General features: G+C 40.3%; 1 protein-coding gene across 2 annotated transcripts in view; it reads left to right on the top strand.

The window, feature by feature from the left end:
* Positions 1-20848, top strand: part of INO80 (INO80 complex ATPase subunit) — a 121084-nt gene that overhangs the window by 69641 nt on the left and 30595 nt on the right. For both annotated transcript variants that reach the window (XM_042252297.1, XM_004010458.5), the window contains exons 25-27: positions 8086-8226; positions 13775-14000; positions 18711-18838. In XM_042252297.1, coding sequence (XP_042108231.1) covers positions 8086-8226; positions 13775-14000; positions 18711-18838 — 495 coding nt within the window. The remainder of the gene's footprint in view (positions 1-8085; positions 8227-13774; positions 14001-18710; positions 18839-20848) is intronic.

The following is a 20848-nucleotide window of genomic DNA, read 5'->3' as shown; positions in this document are numbered from 1 at the left end:
CAGCAAAAGATGCCTAATTGAGTAAGAAATGTTAATAGAGGAGAGAACTGTTTACAGGAGAAAGTACTTCTTTTTTTGTTTTCCACACACTCTTTACCCTTTTTCTCCTGCTGTTTTTCACTTGCTTGATCCCAAGGGCCAATGAGATTGAGCATTCGAATGGGTCCATTATTTGTATGTGTATCAGAAGAGCTTGTTGATTGAAAGAATCTCCAGGGGTGGAATGTGATCTTGGCTTAAGGTTGGGTTTTTCTAATGCTCCTTCAGAGTAGCCTTTCCCCAATGGCAGTCTACTCCTACAAAGAGAAAGTACTATAATTAATGTGGTTTTTGAACCTGTCACGCATCACTGCCTATTGTGGGCGAGGTGTGTTAACAATCATAGTCTCTATTTTCTAGTTTGAAAAATCATTCATGCATATAGTAAAAAGACATGCACAAAATTAAAAGGACTCAAGATCAGCGCTGAAGACATAATTACACTGCCAAAATAATAGTAGATGACTAGTGGTAAAGTTCAGGATGGAAGATCACTTTAGGTTAAAACGGACAAAAAAAACTCTTATGGAAATGGTATTGTTTAAAATTGGATCTTGAGTGGTAGGGACCTGGATAGGAGGAAGAATATTCCAAGTTAAAGATTTGAGCCAAAATAAAGAGCAGTGGTGAGAAAAAAGGCTGGATGAGTAACTAAGTCACCTTTCTTCCAAAGGAATCTTTGAATGCCAGTCTATTGGGATGTAGATGTTAAACCAGGAGTTTCAACCTTTTTTGGCTCACCTTCTCCAGCAGATGCTACAGTTGTAATCCTGGGGGGATAAATTTTGGTGGCTACTATCAAGCTTTGGGAGGGAATAATCTGGTAGTTGGTTTTAGGAAGGCTGTTAAATCATTTGTCATTACAGCTCATCAGTGGAGATCTCTGCCACTGGTATTTGATGACTAATCTTAAGATTATGACAACAGGAAAGATTGGACATGGGGATCTGTGATGAGGAGAGTATTAAACTAAAGTTCCAGGTGAACACTTAAGAGTGAGATTAGGAGCTCTTTGATATTATAAGTACAGGTAGAATAGAGAAGGCCCAGGTGGCAGGGATTTACAAGGAGAGAGATTCTGGTTAGGAAGTGGGTAATGAAGTATGACAATTAAAAAGAATAGGGAGACCTTTCAGGAGAGACTGTTGGGTTAAAGCTGAGGTTTGTAAGAGAAAGGAGACTCAGATTTGAAGATGAAAAAGGAAGAAGGCAGTTAAAAGGGAAATCAAACATACAAGAAAGATGATTGATAAAGGATGCAAAAGTGACTAACTTTCCTTTTTACGTAGTAGAAAACCAGCGTTCAGGTAGGTGCTCTTTAATTAATAGAAAGCTACTTCTCAAACACAAAGACTATTTTACAAGATTCAGAAAGACTGAAACCAAGCTGAACATTTTTTTAAAAAATGCTATTAAATAATTCTGCCATTTTTGGTGGACTTCCCTATTGGTCCAGTGGTTATGAGTCCGTCTTCCAATGGAGGGGTGAATCCCTGGTTGCAGAACTATGATCCACATGCCAAGTGGTGTAGCCAAAAGGAAAAAATCAGCTCAGTTCTGTCTTCTTTTTTTTTCTTTAACTTACTTGGCTGTGCCAGGTCATAGTTGCAGCACTCGGGACCTTTGACCTTTGTTGCAGGTGTGGCATCCTTAGTTGCAGCATGTGGACTTTTTGCTGTGGCATGTGGGATCACGTTCCTGACCAGAGAGTGAGCTCGGGCCCCCTGCATTGGGAGCGCAGAGTCTTAGCCACTGGACCACAAGGATGTTTTTTTTCCCCTTTGGAATTTTGTATGTTTTCTTATCTGAGAGAATGTCCTCCAACTTAAAATTAGAAGTATAATCTTCCTCTCTATTTAAAATTTTCTGAAGGGTTCTAAGTTTCCTTGGATGTTGGGAAATACAGGTGGCATTGGTGACTTGTTTGGTCATGCATTGAGTTTATTGCACATTGGTTATTTTTGCCATGCATTTGAGCTGAGATCTAGAGGCATTTCTTGGGAATAAGAAATATACCAGCAGCTGCTGCTGTTGCTGCTAAGTCGTTTCAGTTGTGTCCAACTCTGTGTGACCCCATAGATGGCAGCCCACCAGGCTCCCTCGTCCCTGGGATTCTCCAGGCAAGTATACTGGAGGTGGGTTGCCATTTCCTTCTCCACTGCATGAAAGTGAAAAGTGAAAGTGAAGTCGCTCAGTCGTGTCCGACTCTTATCGACCCCATGGACTGGAGCCTACCAGGCTCCTCCGTCCTTGGGGTTTTCCAGGCAAGAGTACTGGAGTAGGGTACCATTGCCTTCTCCATATACCAGCAGAAAGAAGCTAATTTTTAGACATCTCAAAGAGTAATTGTAAAAAGGGTATCAATTTTGGATATTACCCCTGTAGTATTAATAGTTATCTATACCTATAAAACAAATTACCCAAAAATGTAGCAGCATAAAACAGTGAACATTTTTAATATCTCATAGTTTCTGTTGGTCATAAACTTGGGAGCAGCTTAGGTGGGTGGTTCCGACTCAGAAAATCTTATGAAATTGCAGTCAGGATATCAGCTAGGGTTGCAGTTACCTGAAAGATTGACTGGAGCCATAGTACCAGCTCACTTATATGCCTGATACTTTGGTGCCCACTTTGGCTAAAGGACTCAGTTCCTTAAAATGTGGACTTCTCCATGGGGCTGCTTCAGTGTCCTCATGACGTGGCAGCTGGCTTCCTCCAGAGTGAGTGATTCAGGAGAGAGAGTACGGAGGAGCCTCAGTGCCTTTTATATTAGTTACTTCATTACCAAGTTTGTTTTGGTGTTCTCTGTTGTGAGATTTTGGCTAAGGTGATAGATGAGTTCTGACTGTGATACCATGAAAGTTCTTAAATTGGAAGGGATGCTGGCATCATCACTCCCTGCTCTCCATGTTACTTGTCTGTTCAGTTTTGTTAGCCGCAGCAAATGTCAGCTGGGGAAACTGTTAATATGGTGTAATATATGCCATTTATCTTCAGCCCAAAATTCATTGCTCATAAACCCTAACTCTTTGTGAACAATTTTTTTCATTGCAAGCTCTGTTCTTTTTATCTTGCATTTTCATTTTATTTGCCTACTTAGTTCTGATTATGTAACTTTGATTATTTGGAAACAAAATGCTGTAGAGATGCTATTTCTCCAGCTCCTTTGTTTTGCTTTTGATTTCTTTTGTAATACTACAAAGTAGAGTGGCCTTGTTTTATATGCATAGTAAATGCAAATTTGTTTCAATGTTTTGATGGGAAAACATGAATCCTGATTTCATGTTCAAAATCAGTCTTAAAAGTTGGGGATTATTCTCAAGCAAACCCGAGAGAAGAGACAAAGGGAAATGCTGAAATTGAAAGTGAGTGCCAGGATACTTATGCTATTCAAATAATAACTTTTTTATAATTTTTATTTTTGGCTGTACTGGGTCTTCATTGCTGTGCAGACTCTTCTCTAGTTGCAGAGAGTCGGGACTGCTCTCTAGTTGAGGTGCATAGACTTCTTGTCGCAGTGGCTTCTCTTATTGCAGAGCGTGGGCTCTAGGATGTCTGGACTTCAGTAGTTGTGGCTTCTAGGTTCTAGAGCACAGGCTCAGTAATTGTGGTGCACAGGCTTAGTAGCACCATGGCATGTGGGATCCTCCCGGATCAGGGGTCAAACCCTGTCTCCTGTATTAGCAGGTGGACTCTCCACCCCTGAGCCACCAAGGAAGCCCTCAGATAATAATTCTGAATAAAATTCCTTTGGAGCTATCAGATTAATTTTGAGTTAATTTTTTCCATATTCACTTTTATCCTCTTATTGCAGAAAACCCTTTATTTTGTTCTCTTCTGTGTCTTCATGTATTTTATGTTATAAATAGTAGCAGGTATTGTTCCAGCAGCCTGTCTCCTAAATATAGCTTCCTATCATCAGATCAAGGTGAACGGTTTTTTCTTATTCCTCTGAGGAGGAAGTTATTGAATGTTGACTTACCTACATGTTGTCATCTTTTTCTTGGTAGTCTATCTTTAAATAACATATTACCTAAGTTATATTCAGCAGTCTAATCCAATCCTCCCATCTTTCTTGCCGCTTGTGGACGTGAATGAATTTTAACAGTGGGAAGCTCTTTTTTTCCCACTGAGTATACCTGTAAAACTCTTCTTCTTACCCAGCAGTGAATGTTAAATTTGAATCCTGTGTTACAGAGTTTGAAGAAGTACCATTCTCATAATACTGGCTTTGGGGGGGTATACAGAAACATCAAGGGACTAAAAACTAGGCTAAGGACACAGATCAGATGACACTTTAGGAGTATTTTGAACAAAGTTAGGGCCTTTTAAAATCTCTTACTTGACGTGCTTTTCTGATTATCCTTTTCTTGTTTGTTCTTTACCCTGCTTTACTGGTGATGAGTCCAAGAAGGAATAGTATTTAGCTCAAAACTTTAGTGAATTCATTCTCACATACCTCCCTCCCCAGTGTGGGCTCTCACCGGAGCTCCTTTCTTGTACAGTTTTGCAAGGGTTAGAGTGCAAGTCTCATACACATGAATCTTTTTTTTTTTTTTAGTCTTATTTTGCTTTGAAAACTAAAGACAAAAACCAGAATCTGTAGGAAATATACCATTGAACCATCTTTCAGGGAGGCAGAACAGATTTTATACTATATCTAGTTAAATAATATGTTAAAAATGGTAATTGGCAGAAAGGGTACAGCATCGATTTCATTTCCTATCCTAGTCTCTGAGAAGCTGTTGTCATGGTAATGGTCTGCTTAGGTATTATATGAGTTAACGGGCTCACTACAACTCTAGTGAGCCAGCTAACTCATAGAAATTGAGGGCATTTCAGATTTTGCAGTTTAAAATATACAAAAGAATCTAAACATAAAGAGTTGTTTTGGGAGAAGTGATGTGTTTTTTTTTGTTTTGTTTTGTTTTTAATTTTAAACACTGTACTCTATTAAATGCTTAGAGAGCTTTGAATGGCTATTGATGAAGAATCTCCCAAACAGGAAGTTTCCAAAAACTCCTCCGCTAGATGTTAATTTGCAACTGCAGTATCTACATCATCATTTCCTGAAATCATGAGAGCTGCCAGCACCCTTGTGGAAAGCTCTGGAAAACCATTGTTTTCAGAGTTTTTCTGTATTTCCATCTGTGAAAATAGAATCCATGTAATCTTAGCAATTGGTCTGTAAACACTGTGCCCTTTCATTTTAAGTGAGACAATTTCTCTATATCTGGGTTTGTGTGTTCTTTAAGAGCAAAAGCAGAAAATTAATTTCTAAGTAATGAAGGCCTAACACTAGCGTAAGTACTCTTTTTAATTCTAAAGAAGACATGGAAAACAAAATATGGCCCCTTGTTAAGTGGACAGATCTGTATCTGAGGGGAAAATACAGATAACAATGTGTTCTCTGCTACGCTGTGGCACGAAGTATGCCGCTGTGGGGCCTATCATACTGCTTTGTGGTTTTCCCTTGAGACTTGCATGGTGCCAGAAGACTAACGAAGCCTGCCTTCACATGTGTGCATATTATGGTGCTGGCAGCAGGACTCACAATTGCCAGTGCCTACGGAGTAATGAGATAGTCCAGGACACGAGGAAGGGACAGCAGAAGAGCAAGACCTGTGACCACTTTAGTGCCAGGTCACATCTCTCATTGTGTGGCGTTCTTTTTTCCTAATCTGTTTTAGGCCAAAATAGACTGAAAAAGTAATACACCTTTTTTTCTGTACCACCCACCCGCCCATATCCCACACAGTAGTGTCTAAGGTGTCCTTTATGTTCTTCTGTATTAAGCACTAAATTTTTCTGTATCTAGCGATACCTAGCCCTTCATGTCATTGTGTGGAGGAAATGAGGCAGTTTAGTACCAGGAACTACCTGTACTGCGGAAGATGTAATAAAACCATATTAAGAGAAAACAACCTAGAAAAGTATATAGATGAGTGAAATGTACTAGGAGTAGTCAGGGTTTCTTAAAAGCTAAGGCTTGTGTATGTTGAGCATTTTAAACTAGTGAATTATTTTTTAAATTTGGGATCAGCTGTAGATCACCTTGATTTAGTGACTCCAAATGAGAATCCCATCTTAACCTAGCTGAGATAAGACAAATGAACACATCCTAATTTAGGAATGACAACCCCAGAAATAAAATTATCATTAGACTTTTTTCTAGAAAGGTATCTCAAGCAAAATAGTGTGTTTAAAAGGCTCCCTATAGTGACTGTTGTATCCCTTTCTTATTAATAGGTACAGTGCTGAAGAGAAAATAATTGAAGGAAATAGTCATTCTTTTCATCTCTTACCTGTTGTATTTTGCCATTTAAGAATACTGAAAATGAGGTTGACTTTAAGAGATTCTTGACTGAGATACTGTTTAGATACTGGTCAGTAAAGAGTTCAAAAGTCTTTAGGCCCACCACTGCTGCCATCTCAGCCACCTGCATGGTGGTGGACGCTGCAGCTAGCAGCCTTGAAATACTACAGATGAGCAGCAGTTGCTATGCTTATGTCATCTTCACCCCCGGAGGGGCAAGAACTGTTACTAATAGTCAGAAGTGAACTTCAAAAAAAAAAAAAAAACAAGGAAATTGGCTATATATATGTATGTGTATGTGTATATATATACATACATTTCTTTAACCTTCAACTATGTGTCAGCAATAAGGTTTGTTGTTGTTTTTTTTGGTAATTGATCCTAGCTTGTCAGTATTCAATATTGAAAGAACAGGGTGACACCTGGTCTATTAGTCTTCATAACGATCCTCAGGCATTCAGATGATAATGAAGATAAATATGTAGAAAGGTGGATAAACCTCAGTGCGGATGCTAGCCAACAGAAAGAGAATACAGATATTATTGAAAAATGATATCAGAAGATTAACATTATTTCCTGGTTAATGATTGGACCTCAGCGTCTGGCGAAAATTAGCAAACTTGTCAAAGCTACATGAGTCCAGCATCATAATAAAGGGTTGTAAAGACTTCCTAACTGTGTGATTAGAAGTCACTAAAGGCATCCCAACCCTGCAGGAAGCAGTTAAAGCCTTTCAGTTTGTTTGTGACTGATATTTAGAAGATGCTGATTGCTTCTTTAAAGTAGATTATGATGCACCTGTCTTACTAGACACTCGAGATGGAGTCTTTCAAACTGTGATCCTGAAGAACCCATGTACTTTAGGAGAAGATACGTACAGAGTCTTTGAGGAGATTTGGCACTGGACACGTGGTACTGGAATTACAACTGTTTTTCTCCTGCAGTGGGTCCTGGTTACTGTTCTTCTTGCAGTTTTTTGTATTGTCTTCATTCATATGGTTATTTGTATACTGACTTGCCTTGAGAAACCAATAAGACAGATAAATGAAATAATCAAGAACGAAGATCCAAAGGTAAAGTGTCTAACACTGAGCTGAAGAAGGAACTGCATCTACAATATACACTGCTCTAATCCCACTGACTGCTTCTTTGTATGTGAACATTCCATACTTAAAAATCTTTCATATGAATGACTGCAAACTGAAGCTTTAACATGAGCTTTAAGTCTCTTAAAATGAATTCATACAGTAATGAAAGTAAAGGATTTAATTTTTTTAATGGTAGTTAGAGAAACTAAAGAGACTGTTACTTGTTCCTGACCACTTGTATTGATGTCTCCAAATAAATAGAACATCTAACCTTGCTAGAACTATATTACATTGTTAGTACAAGCATGTAATACTAAATTCATCTGCCTAAAAGAATTTGGCAGGAAATATTGTTGGTCATCATTTTTAACTCAAAATATGATTGTATCAACAGTTTAACAATGAACCAATTTTTCCTTGAGATACACGAAATGTTGTTTTGTCTAATGAAAATTTTGCTGTAACTATTGATAATAAACAGTATTCACTTCCGGAAAAAGGTAGAATTAGAGATGACATTTACTTAAAGTACACTGATAAAAGCACATTTTGAAATTAGCATGAACCATGACTGTGACTTTTTTTGGTTTTGCTTACATTAAACAATTGTCAGTAGCACTAATTTGCATCTTTGTTTTGTAGTCTCTGGTTTTCAGCAGCCACTGTAAAGCAGTGAGTGGCTACTCAGACCAGGTCATCCATCAGCGGAGATCAGCTACCTCCTCGCTTCGTTGCTGCCTGCTCACTGAGCTTCCATCTTTTTTGTGTGTGGCCAGTCCACGAGTAAGTGCTACAGTAGAGAAGCAATAAAATAGGTGGTGGTTAAAGAAATAAACTAGTTTGCAGGGGGTCCATGTCTTAACAAGAATGCTCAGTATTTAGAAAGAGGATCTGTGGTCCTAGCTTTCCTAAGACAGTATCCCTCACTTTGAATTGTGTTGGCTTGAGAACCGCTGTATGGCAGCTAGAAGTGGCTTCTTTCTCTGATGTTGCATCTGTGCAGTTCCTCTTATTTAGTCCAGGGTTCTAAACTACCATGGGAGCAGGCCATCTGTCAGGTGGATTACCACCCAGTAGCAGGGACAGGGACAGTGGAATATTTGAAAAGGAGAGGGAGCCATTTGTCAACTGTGTTGAGGTTTTTGAAGGTTTTTCAGAGGCTGGGGCCAGATTGGGATGGAGATTTGATCTGGCCTTATCGCCTTGGTATAGTCTCCATATAACAAAGGGAAACTAATACTCCAGCATCAAGAAACTTCTTAGCTTTCTTCAGTAGCCCTGCCTGGACTGTCCTTCACAAGTATGTTCCCTCTGAAAAGTGACTGTTGTGCCATATCTTCCATTCAGTAGTTATAGTCTTACTTGTAGATTGGGAGTAATTTCTATTATGGCTTCAACTTTAAACAGCTGTTAGATCCTTCCTAATACCCTGCTTATCAAAACAGGGCCCTCTGGTGATAGCTGACAGTGTCTCTCTAAAGGCTCTCCTGGAACACTGCAGCTGTTTACTTTGCTTACATCTTCCACCCTTTCATGTCTTTCTGATAAGAGCCAGGCAGAAGCTCTCTTAAACCACAAAGAAGTACATGAAGGGAGAGGGGCAAAGTAGAGATGTGACCAGACTGCTGTTAGAGCAAAAACTAGCTTCTGTCTTTCCAGCTTGTTTCCATTTGCTTTAAGGGGCAGCTTTCAGTTAGCCCAGGACACACTAAGAGGTTGACTTCTGTTACCTTTCTGTGTTTTTATCTTGTTTTCACCACTTATCCTAGCAAGACTACTATTTTCACAGTTCCATTCAAAGAAGGTGAAGACTTTAAATCTTCTTTGTGATGTTTCTCTACCACTGTTTATATAAGCTTACATCCTTACTTTATTAAGTTATCAAAGGTAAGAATCTGGCATAAGGTCCAAAGAAAGATGACAGGTGGAAATGAGATGATAGTACTGAGGCCCATTGATTCCTGCCTGCCCGAATTTCTTTGCTGATCCTGTGCTACACAAATGTGATTCCCTTCCCATGATCAACTTTGTTTGATTTATGTTGATTATCCAGAAAGTATTTGGGTTTTGTATGTACCCACTTCTTCCAAAGCATTTTTGGTATTTGAAGCTTAAGTTGATGTAGGGAAAAGCACTTTTTCTAGGCAAAATTTAAAGCCGAGTGCTTACATAGAAAGCAGCCTTCAGGTTTCATAGTTGTGTAGTTGTTTCCTTTTTTTCTTCTAATCTGTAATGTATACAGAGAGACCTATAAGAGGAAGTCTGGATCTTTGAGAGAGGGTTGTCAGAACATTTTCACTTCTCATATTCCCCATGTTTTATGGAGCCAATAAAGAGTGAACTGCCCTGGACGGTAATTGCATTTATGGACATAAAATTTTTCATTTATACCACTTGGAGCTCTGTAGCCAACCATTCTGAAGAATAACCCCACTTTCCTGACATATTTACACATAAAAATTCCCACTGTTCTACTTATTATTTCTGAGGAGGCTGAAGTCTGAACTATCGTGTCTGATGCTGATATCTCCCTAAAAAGCAGTAGTAAATTGAAGAAGACTATAATCGTGTAAAGGTGTCGGGGCAAGCAGGAAACAAGAGAAAGCTTTTCTCATCTGGCTGAAAGGTTCCTCTCCAGCATCCTTGTCTTTTCTGCCCCTCTCCCTATACTTGTTTGTAGAGTTTCTTCAGTAGCTTGTGCTAAATCTGAAATGAGAGTAATCACACCATAATTAGAAGAAAAGTTTTTAGCATGTCTGAATGTTTTATACACGTCTTCAGATCAGGCCTGGGGTGTGAGTAAGGCAATATCTTATGACATATTTTAATTATATTGATTTCTAACCTATCTGTGGTAGAGAGAAACTGATTTCCTTTGAAGCCTCAACCCTGGCCTTGAGTTAAGACAAATTAATTTCCATGGCACATGCTATGAAAACTTTAGGGTCAGTTCAGGAAGAACTGTGTCACTAAGGAAGGAATTATCATTAGCTGAGGAAATCGTTCTACAAGGTTAATAAACTAAGACCCTGGGAATTCATCATACCAAAAAACTAAAGTGCTTGGAGCGGTCACGCTTCTTAGAGCTAGAGCAGGAATCTACATGTCCTCAGGAAGGACGCTCTGAATGCTTGAGGAGGCAGCCCCTAAAGATACTAGAGTTTAGGAAATTAATGAAGCAAGCAACAGGGGTCAGCTCATGTGAGACGAAAGGGAGTGTGCATTTCCATTTGTGGGGAGGCAGGAATGGTATGTCATACTTCATCTCCCCTGCTTCTGAGCAGTTGGGAAGGCTGCTTGGGGTGGGCAGAATGAGTGGAGGTGCGCTATTTAGGGTAGAGCTGACTTGGAAGGCATGATTTAAGTAGAAATGGACATGTTTACCTCCTTTTGGACCTCGTGGGTTTACTGCTTATGTACTTAAAGCATGACATCTGTGATTCTGTATATATCTTGATTCACGGCTCTTGCCAAGTAAGCTTAACGAAACATTAAAAAATATTTCACTACGAGCTGTGCCTTCGGAACCTCCTAGTTTTTAATCCTGAATTTGGAAGGCTATTAGCAAAATGAAATTGGAAAACAGGCGAACGTTTATAACTAAAAAAAGTTGTTTTGTTTTTAAACTGTAAAAGAGTGACTAGAAATGAGTCCAGACAGGAAAAACATTCTTTCCTGTGTCAGCTGTTTTTGCCTTGTTCCTTCATGAATTTCTAGCTTTTGATTTTTCATCTCAACAACATGGGCCCAAAGTTTTTATATAATTCCAATGTATATTCTGCTTTTCTTAAAAAAAAAAATAGCAAGGAAGAAGGGGGAGGAAGGAAAGAATTGGGAGTTTGGGATTAGCAGATGCAAATTATTTTATACATAGGATGGATACACAGCAAGGGCCAACTGTATAGCACAGGAGCTGTATTCAATATCCTGTGATAAACCATAATGGAAAAGAATATATATATATGTATAACTGAGTCACTTTGCTATATAGCAGAAATTAATACAACATTATAATAAATCAACTATACTTCAGTAAAATTTAAAGAAAATTAAAGTGGTCATCTTTGAGTGTAAAATTTTTAATCATCTGCTTTGTGTTTTCAGTCTTTATTTGCCTTTGTTCAACTTTCAGTGGGGAAAAAAATGAATAACTTGAAAGCAAGAGAACAAACTCCTTTTGGAGAGGGTAAATGTGATATGAGATTACCAAAACCTGTTCTTAGCACTGTCTAGGTAAATTGATTTATGCCTGTGCCTTCTAGGTTTGGGGGGCTTCCCTGGTAGCTCAGCTGGTAAAGAATCTGCCCTCAATGTGGGAGACCTGGGTTCGATCCCTGGTTTGGGAAAATCCCCTGGAGAAGGGAATGGCTACCCCCCACTCCAGTATTCTGGCCTGGAGAATTCCATGGACTGAATAGTCCATGGGATTGCAAAGAGTTAGACACAACCGAGCGACTTTCACTTCACACTTCTAGGTTTTGGAGTGCGGGGTCTCAGCCAGCTACCCACTGTACTTTTGCATCTGGACCATAGATGGCACTGCTTCCTAGCAAACTCAGTTTAGCTTCATCTGCAGGCCAGAGTAGTTTACTCTTTGGTAAATTGGTGAATGATGTTCTTTCTCCAGTTTTGGTACCTCTGGTTTCCACCAGGGCTTCCGTGATGGCTCAGATGGTAAAGAATCTGCCTGCAGTGTGAGAGACCTGGGTTCGATCCCTGGATCAGGAAGATCCCCTGGAGAAGGGCATGGCAGCCCACTCTAGTATTCTTGCCTGGAGAATCCCATGGACAGAGGAACCTGGCAGGCTATGGTCCTTAGGGTTGCAAAAAGTCGGACACGACTGAACGACTAACACTAGTACTACTAGTTTCCAGCAGAAACTGGTGGCCCCATTGTTAGCTATCTGTTTGTTTATCTGTTCCAAGGCAGTATTTCTCAAGGTTTGGCTTTGTTGTTGTTTAGTTGCTTGTGACCCCATAAACTGCACCATGCCAGGCTTCCCTGTCCTTCACCATCTCCTGGAGTTTGCTCAGATGCATGTCCATTGAGTCAGTGAATGCCATCCAACCATTTTGTCTTCCGTTGCCCCCTTCTCCTCCTGCCATGAATAGTATGAGATGCTTGGGTGCGTGTCAAAAACCTAGAACTAGTGACTCCTCCCTTAGACCTGGATCAAAATCTACACATTAGATAAACTCCCAAGAAGGTTCTTTTGACAACCATTGCCCTAAATATTGATGAGCATAAAAATAGAAAAGTTAGTAGTAAGGTAGATTTTCGTAAATGTCTAACTTCTAAAAAATAATAGAAACAATAAGACTTTATAACTAGGTACAGTACTTCATGTTCTGATCTCTCCCATCTCTCTGCCCTTGTTCCTTCTAGCCACATTCTTCCTATCTCTTGGTCTAGCTCCATGACTCTTCTGAGCAATTTTCTGCTAATAATGAGACTTTAGCCTTTTTATCAACCTGGGCTTACACATAATCAGAACCTCCAAATTTTAACAAAAAGTAACCTCAGACTTCTTATCAACCCAGATGATTCACAGACAGTTGAATGCATAGTTGCTTATTAGAGTGGGAATAGACTCAGGTCATTAAAAAAGAATTAAAGTCGAAGTTTTTAAATTGACAGACTACTTTTCTGTTGGGGGGTCAGCATTTGAATGTAGATGCATCTTGTGGTGAGATAAAAATTTGTGCAAAGCCCCTGCCCTAGCCCAGAAATGAATTCACTACTCTCTGGCAACTGTTTTCTCCGTTCCCTATCACCTAGTGCTCCCCACAGCATGTATCCTGAAAGAAAGAGTCTGTTATCTCCCATTGGGTTTGTCAGTCAGCAGCCTGGTCAGGGAAGAGGAAAAACAAATGTTGATAAACTTGGGCGTTGCGCCACAGAAGCATTGAAGACAGCTTCCAGTGCGCCAGGAGAACACTCTTCAGTTCTTTAATGATGGCTGTCTCACACTCCCTTTGTGGCCTCACCACACTGTGTATGGCTTATAGAACTTTGCCAGAAGCACTGTGCCAGTGAAGGGAGATGGCAGAGTGACTCTCACTATAGAATTACTCCTGACCTAGTATCCCAGTTATCTGCAAACTCCAGCAGTCTCTGGGTCCTTAGTTTGTTGCAAGTTCATGTTATGGAGATTGGCCTTTTATCTGGGGAACCTCACTAAGTCAGTTATTAAGTTTGTCAGAGCAGGGAAGTTAAAACCACTACCTAAGAATTATCCACATAAGTCTCATTTCAAAGTCACAGTTCCCAAAGGGCTTAGTGCGTGTGGAAAATGTGAAAGAACCGTCTCACGTGAATCTTTCCCTGCAGGTCACCGCAGTGCCATTGGATTCTTACTGCAATGACCGAAGTGCAGAATATGAGCGGCGAGTGCTGAAGGAAGGAGGGAGTCTGGCAGCCAAGCAGTGTTTGTTGAATGGGGCCCCTGAACTGGCGGCAGACTGGCTGAATCGACGGTCCCAGTTCTTTCCAGAACCAGCTGGAGGACTGTGGAGCATTAGGCCTCAGAATGGCTGGTCTTTCATCAGAATTCCAGGTAACTTCTCCTTTCTCTTGGCATGTGTTCATTCTTTGGCAAGGGAAGAACCAGGCTGTTAACTTCACGCAGTGATTTCAAATATTTGGAATTCAAGAGTTCTTGGTGTTTCTATTTCCTCTTTTACCCTTAGTGACTATAGGTAAGAATACTGAAGTAATTTGTGACTTGACTGGGAAGAGAAATCTATTTTAGATTTCTGCCTAAATACTCTCTTTTGACAAGAGAAAGGAATACCACTCTTGGGTGGCCAGGATCCGGAGTTGGGGTGACGATGGGGCTGCAGTGCAGGGAGCGTAGGAAAATAAATTTGGTAAGAAAGGCTTTAGGTCGAATGAGTACAGTTGTCTTGTGCCCTTGCCAGTGGAATGAATGAGAATGTCGTCACTCGCAGAAAGCCTAGTTTAAGTAGCATAAACAGTGTTCTGCACGAAGCACTAGAGATCTGAATGATAACCAGAAGAAAAACAGTGTTTTGTGCCAAAATGCTAGCAGATTCCCAGACCTCCTAGGGTCAAGGTCGAGGGTTGAAAGGAAACTAGGTTTTCATCTTCACTTTAGAGAGACTACTTTAAGGAAACTGAATACAGGGTTCATAGGCTTATGTTCTTTGTTACACCTGCTGGCACACTGAAGTAGTAGCTTAAAGCTTCCACGTTTGTTTCAGTTGTCCAACTTCTCTGCCACTTTGATTGTGTTCATCTTACAGGCATATGAAGGAAGTAAACCAGAGTTAAGTGTTCAAAACAGAGGTTCTGCTGTTTCTAATAGATAACTGGGTTCTAGGCTTTAAGGCCTGGCTTTTCCATTTAATGTTAACTTTGTCAAGTGTTGAGGGACTTTGGGTCAACCTGTTAGTTGCTTTGGGGGTGCTTTGAACTGGAAGATACCATTTTGTGTATACAAGAGCAGTATTTATATGACTTCATATCTGACTTAAATTAGATGAAAGCAGTGGGTGCAGGTCTGTTGTTGGAAAATAAGGGGAAGCTCAGGTACAAAGCAGGCCTGGATGGTAGTAGGAATAGAGGAATAAAATCCAGCAGGTTTGGAAACCACAGAGTCCCAGGCAGAAGATGAGCACAGGTGTTGAAAGCAATAAGATAACACCTTATTTCTCCTTTCTCCCTTCTTCATTCTGACTCCCAAGTTCCCAGTACACAAGGAGAAGGCTTATTGCTGGCGCTGTGGGAATCTCTTGTGGCTTTTCCTGTTCTTTGAAAGAAAAATGGACCTTGTTTAAATAGCAGGAAGTGTCTGAGTTCTTTTTGCATCGATAAAAAGCACCAGCCTCACTGGCTGTTTACTGTGAGAACCAACCAGCTCCTCACTGACCCCATTGTGCTCAGTAGACTGGCTGGGCAGGGCAGTGGGGGGTGGAGGGGGTCACTGGAACCTGTATTTTATCTCTCTTTCCTCTATACTTTTACATTTTCTGTTTCCCTGGGAAGAGTTGGTTTCATTATATTCCTTGCAAGACTGATCAAGACTCTCCTGGATTTCACACCTTGAATGTGTCTCTGTCTCACCAAAAGAAGTATGTACAGTCGCTTCAAAAGTCTCCTCTCCTTGGAAAAAGGAGATTGTCTTTTACCTGTTATCCTAATTTTACTGCCACTGGATACATTCATTTTGTCGGTGACCCAACATCTTATACTGTGGTCAGTAAGAGCTTGTGTCTAAGTGAAAATACTGTAAGGTTGCATTGCAGGATTGTAGGAAAGACTGCAAGATGGTAGCATAGATCTGTTCATCTCACCATTTTTTGAGCTTCTGTTTTAAAGAAGGAGCTGGGCCCAGGTTTGGCTTGGCAGAATCAGCCTAATTTCTTGGGAATTGTGCTCTTCTTGACTCTATGCCCTGCTTAGCTACAGGTGGTATTCTTGTCCAGGGCAACTTTGGTAGCTCCTGAAAACTGAGTAATGGATGTCAGTCCCAGAAGGCACTGGTGTGTGCCATGGAAGAAAACACTTTTCTGCTGAAGTGTTTTAAGGGTGTTGCTGGTCACTTTCTTTTTAGATCTTTTCCTTCAGGCAAGTTCAAAGAAATCAGTCCATCCACTTCCATCTCCCCCACCTAAGCAGTAACAAGCTGACATTAGGTACAGCTTCTTGCTTCTTTTAGGTTCATCAGAGTTCTCTTCTAAGTGTATGTACATCTTCATCTCTGAGTTTTCCTAATCCTAGCATCAGTGTGTTCTGCTTAGCAAAGTAAAGTAGACGTGAGAAGCAGGAATGTGTGAAAATCATCGAATCGTGATTTTGAGATGAATTGAAACTTCTCAAAATTCACACACAAGACAGATTTGTATATGCTTAAATATTTGTCTTGAGGGAGTATATGCAAGTGGAAAGAGGAGATAAGCAAGCTGCAGAAATCTGATGCTCTTAGCTTGCCCGCTCTTACTCAGTGACTGAAAAATATATGGGTTTCTTTTTTTTCCCCTTCCTGTGCTTTTAATGAGAAACAAGGAAACTTATTGTCTGAAGCTGATTGGTACCTCTATGGGGAATGTTTAGGAGCTATCAAAATTGAGGGACCCCAGGGAACCCAATTAAAAGAAGGGTAATTGTGACAAGGAGAAACCCTTGGAGTTGTTATGAAAGCATTGCCTGCCTGATCAGACTGGGAATTTATACAGGCCTCCTTGTCTGGTGCCAGCAAGAGGGCTTAGCAGTCAGTTCTGTCCCAGCTGCAGTCATTTGATTGTGTTGGTCAGGAGACCAACAAAAAGGAGAGCATTTCAATAATCTAAACAGGACCAAACAAAGAGACTGAACAAAGGTGTGTGCCACAGCGTCAGGGAGTGGGGGTAGGGAGAGAAATGTGGCCTGGCAATGTTCCGAAGGTGGGAAAAGGCAGGCAGTAGCGCAGAGGAGTAAACATCCAGGACCTGTGGCTTTGTAGCAAAAACAGAGTGGCTGATGATTTGTTGTGATGCTGTCAGCACATCCGTTCTCATTCAGTTTATACAATCAGTTGTGCACTTGGCAGATAGTGGCGAGAACAGAGAAATGACCATTGAAAACTCTTGGATTGCTCTCAACAGCCAGCTTCTGTAGTTCAGAGGAGAAAAACCATGGGTTCAGACCTAGAAACTAAAAGTAGACAATATGTTTTTCTTAACAGTTTTCTTGTTTTACTTTTAGTAGTTGTATTTCTAGCCTTTCTGTCTCTCTTCTTATGTCCCACAACCACTTCCAAATATACTCTTACCTCTCTCATTCCCCTAAGTTTCATCTCTTCCCCTCCTAATATCAGCAATTGTTAGGGCATGTTTATGGACCAGTCTGCAAACAGGAAACTCTACTTCCTGAAATGTGATGGGAGTTGAATGATACTGAATGGATAAGATGAAAATTTCTGAGTTAAGTGTTCTCTAAAGATCTCTGGCTGAAATGCCTTTTTTTTTTTTTTTAAATGGGAGGAGGAAGGAGAAAGGCACAAATTAGTGAGTGAGAGCAGCTTCCATTTCCCAGAAACCCAAAGACTTTCTGAAAAAGCTGAATAAGCCCTAGTGCCTTTATTACAGCTTAGGATAATGATATTTACCAGCCAACCTATTAGAAATCATCCGAAAGAGAGTGTTTTTTTGTTTTGTTTTGTTTTGTTTTTTTAGTGTATTTCTTGGTGTTTAAGTATCTCTAGGGGCAGGTAAGAACTTTTATTTTCTTGAGTTCCAAAATCACTGCAGATGGTGACTGCAGCCAAGAGATTAAAAGACGCTTACTCCTTGGAAGAAAAGCTATGACCAACCTAGGCAGCATAGACATTACTTTGCTGACAAAGCTCCATCAAGTCAAAGCTATGGTTTTTCCAGTAGTCACTTATGGATATGAGAATTGGGCCATAAAGAAAACTGAGTGATGAAGAATTGATGCTTTTGAACTGTGGTGTTGAGAAGACTCTTGAGAGTCCCTTGGACTGCAGAGAGATCAAACCAGTCAATCCTAAAGGAAATCAGTCCTGAATATTCATTGGAATGACTGATGCTGAAGCTGAAACTCCAATACTTTGGCCACTTGATGCGAAGAGCCAACTCATTGGAAAAGACTCTGATGCTGGGAAAGATTGAAGGCAGGAAAAGGGGACGACAGAGGATGAGGTGGTTGGATGGTATCACTGACTTAATGGACATGAGTTTGAGCAAGCTCCAGGACTTGGTGATGGACAGGGCAGCCTGGCGTGCTGCAGTCCATGGGGTTGCAAAAAGTCAGACACAACTGAACTGAACTGAAGAGAAGCCCTTGTTTCTCTACATTCTCATGCCTTCAGGAGGTAAACCTTAATTTAGCCATAGAACTGGCAGAAAGAGATTCCTAGAGATAGAATGAACAAAGGAAAAACAGATTTCTCAGGTACTTACAGCAGGTATGGCATGGATGTTACTCTTAGATGTCCACATGACCTGCTGTCTCTTGAATAAGAATGTGGAACAGGGAAATTTTCAGGTACCTTAGCTGCTTAGCAGATGTCTTACTGGTAACTGTCAGTTGGGAAGGGACCTCCCTCCCTCCTTGAGGATATTTCTTCCCAGAACACTACTGGCTATGATTTTAAAGCACTTTGCATTCTTTAGAGTACTTTCCTGCTTTCCTGATGGACAAGCATCCTGGTTGTAGTAACTTTGGCTGCATACAGCTTTGCAGTGAGTGATTTTGCTGCTTAAATTAAATACAATTTTCCACTTCCCCCTTTTCTTCTCCCTAGGCAAGGAGAGCCTCATCACTGACAGTGGAAAGCTGTATGCCCTTGATGTCCTGCTGACTCGGCTCAAGTCTCAAGGACATAGGGTCCTTATCTACTCCCAGATGACCAGGATGATAGACCTGCTGGAGGTAGGAGAAAGAATTGTGGGGACTAGGACACTTTGGCATTTGACTTAAGAATCAGACGGGTATGACTAACGTCAGTGCTGGTTAATGGAAACACCAAACTTGTCTTCATGCTTTTACCATCTGTAAAGGCAGAGAAAGCAACTTCTGGCGGAGATGAAAGTGTGTAAAGGACTTCTTCCTCCTTCTTTATAGCAATGAAATAGAATCCCCTCTTTCCTCCTTTTACTAGGGAAGAAATTCCCTAATTTTCGAGTAGATCAGAGCCTAGGAATTTCTTGAAAGGTCCTGTGAAATTCCATATGGAAAACAAGATTTGGAATTAGTTCTCTATTAGAGACCAGCTGTTCTACCTGGGTTAGTGTAGTAGTTCTCAACCTGATGACATTTTGCAGTCTTCTGGGGGAGCTTTAACAAATATGAATGTCTGGTCCCATCCTCAGAGATTCTTATATTAATATTAAAAGTTGAGAACAAAACCTAGGCATTAGGATATTTAAAAGCTCCCAAGGGGCTTCTAATATATAACCAAAGTTAGCAACCAGTGGATTATGGTGGGAGAGAGAGCTCTGTCTTATTTTGCAGGACATATTTTGTTTCTTTTGTTACCTCTGGGTTGACATTTGCTCTGCTTTCTTGTTGCTAAAGTAGTGGCTTATTATTTGAGGGAGAGAAAGTCATGGACATATAAACAGAGGAGTGAAAATGAGGATAATGATCACAGACCAGTAGAGTTAGTCTTAGTACAAAAACTTTGGAAAATCATCCGTCAAGAGACTAAAGCACCTGGATGTCAATAGTGTATAAATATTCTCATGTTTTTTTCATGTGTTTTAACTATCTAAGGCTTTAATTTTTAACCCTGCTACTCAGAGACTAGTTGGTAGTAAAAAAGTAGAAACTGGACCATGACTATCCCTATCTAGGGTAGCAATAAGAATTTTAGGTTCTTCAGAAGCCAAGGCTGGCTCACTGAATTTTACAGTGAGTTTATCTGAATTCAGTGGCAGGCTCTTACAAAAGCATGCAACTTCTTTTAGCAAGAGACATAACAAATGATATTCAGGGTCAGTTTAATCACTGAGTTTTATAAAAAGTGTCTAGCCTCTAGAAAGCTGTCAACAAGGGAACGTTTCTTGTTTGTATTGTGAGTAGGTCATCTATTTCTTTTTTCAATTAATTTTTATTGAGTATAGTTACTTTACAATGTTGTGATAGTTTCTGCTATACAACAGAATGAGTCAGTCGTAATCTGCATGTGTGCCCTCCCTTTTGGGCTTCCTTCCCTGTAAAGCCACCGCGGTGCTTTCATTAGAGCTCCCGGTGCTGGACAGTATGCTCTCGTGAGTTGTCTCTTTTGTATATCAGCAGTGTATCTGTGTCAGTCCCAGTCTCCCAGTTCCTCCCACTCCTCTCCCTTTCCCCCTTGGTATCCATACATTTGTTCTGAAAGTCTATGCCTGAATCCTTAATATTCTCCTCAAACTAAATGATGCCAAAACAATATGAGTAACTTTCCTTCAGTGGGACTTTTTTTAGATAAAATGTTCTTGCCTTTTCCTGAAGAGTCAGGAAAGTATAGATGAAGTAGTAATGTTTCACTGATTAGAATTATAGAAAAAAGCAGTATGCTAAGGATTTTGTGAGGGAATCATTGATCTTGTTTCCCCAAGGCTATATCAATATGTTATAAAGTCTTAAAAGCTGGTTCACATTAAAGGGAAGTTCCAGGAAAAAGGGAGTGCCACCAAAACATAAGCTAGCTCTGGTAGATGAAGGTGAGTGTGGGTAGGTTAAGTTTGACAGAGTCCTGCATTTTAGTCCCTTATTCTGTATATTGCACATTTCTAGGTATTCATAAATATTACTTATTACTAAGATAAGTAATTCAAAGTGTATTCAGATGAGTTTTGTTCAGGATGAGTGCTCTAAACCCTACTCACCAGGGTCCCTCTGTCTCTATGATCCAGCAGGATTTTGAGAGGGGATGGACTATGTGAGTAGGCTTAGCAA

This window comes from Ovis aries, chromosome 7 (assembly GCF_016772045.2).
Source record: "Ovis aries strain OAR_USU_Benz2616 breed Rambouillet chromosome 7, ARS-UI_Ramb_v3.0, whole genome shotgun sequence".
Taxonomy (NCBI): Eukaryota; Metazoa; Chordata; class Mammalia; order Artiodactyla; family Bovidae; genus Ovis; species Ovis aries.
The sequence above is the reverse complement of the archived record's forward strand: the minus strand, read 5'-3'. Positions and strand labels throughout refer to the sequence as shown.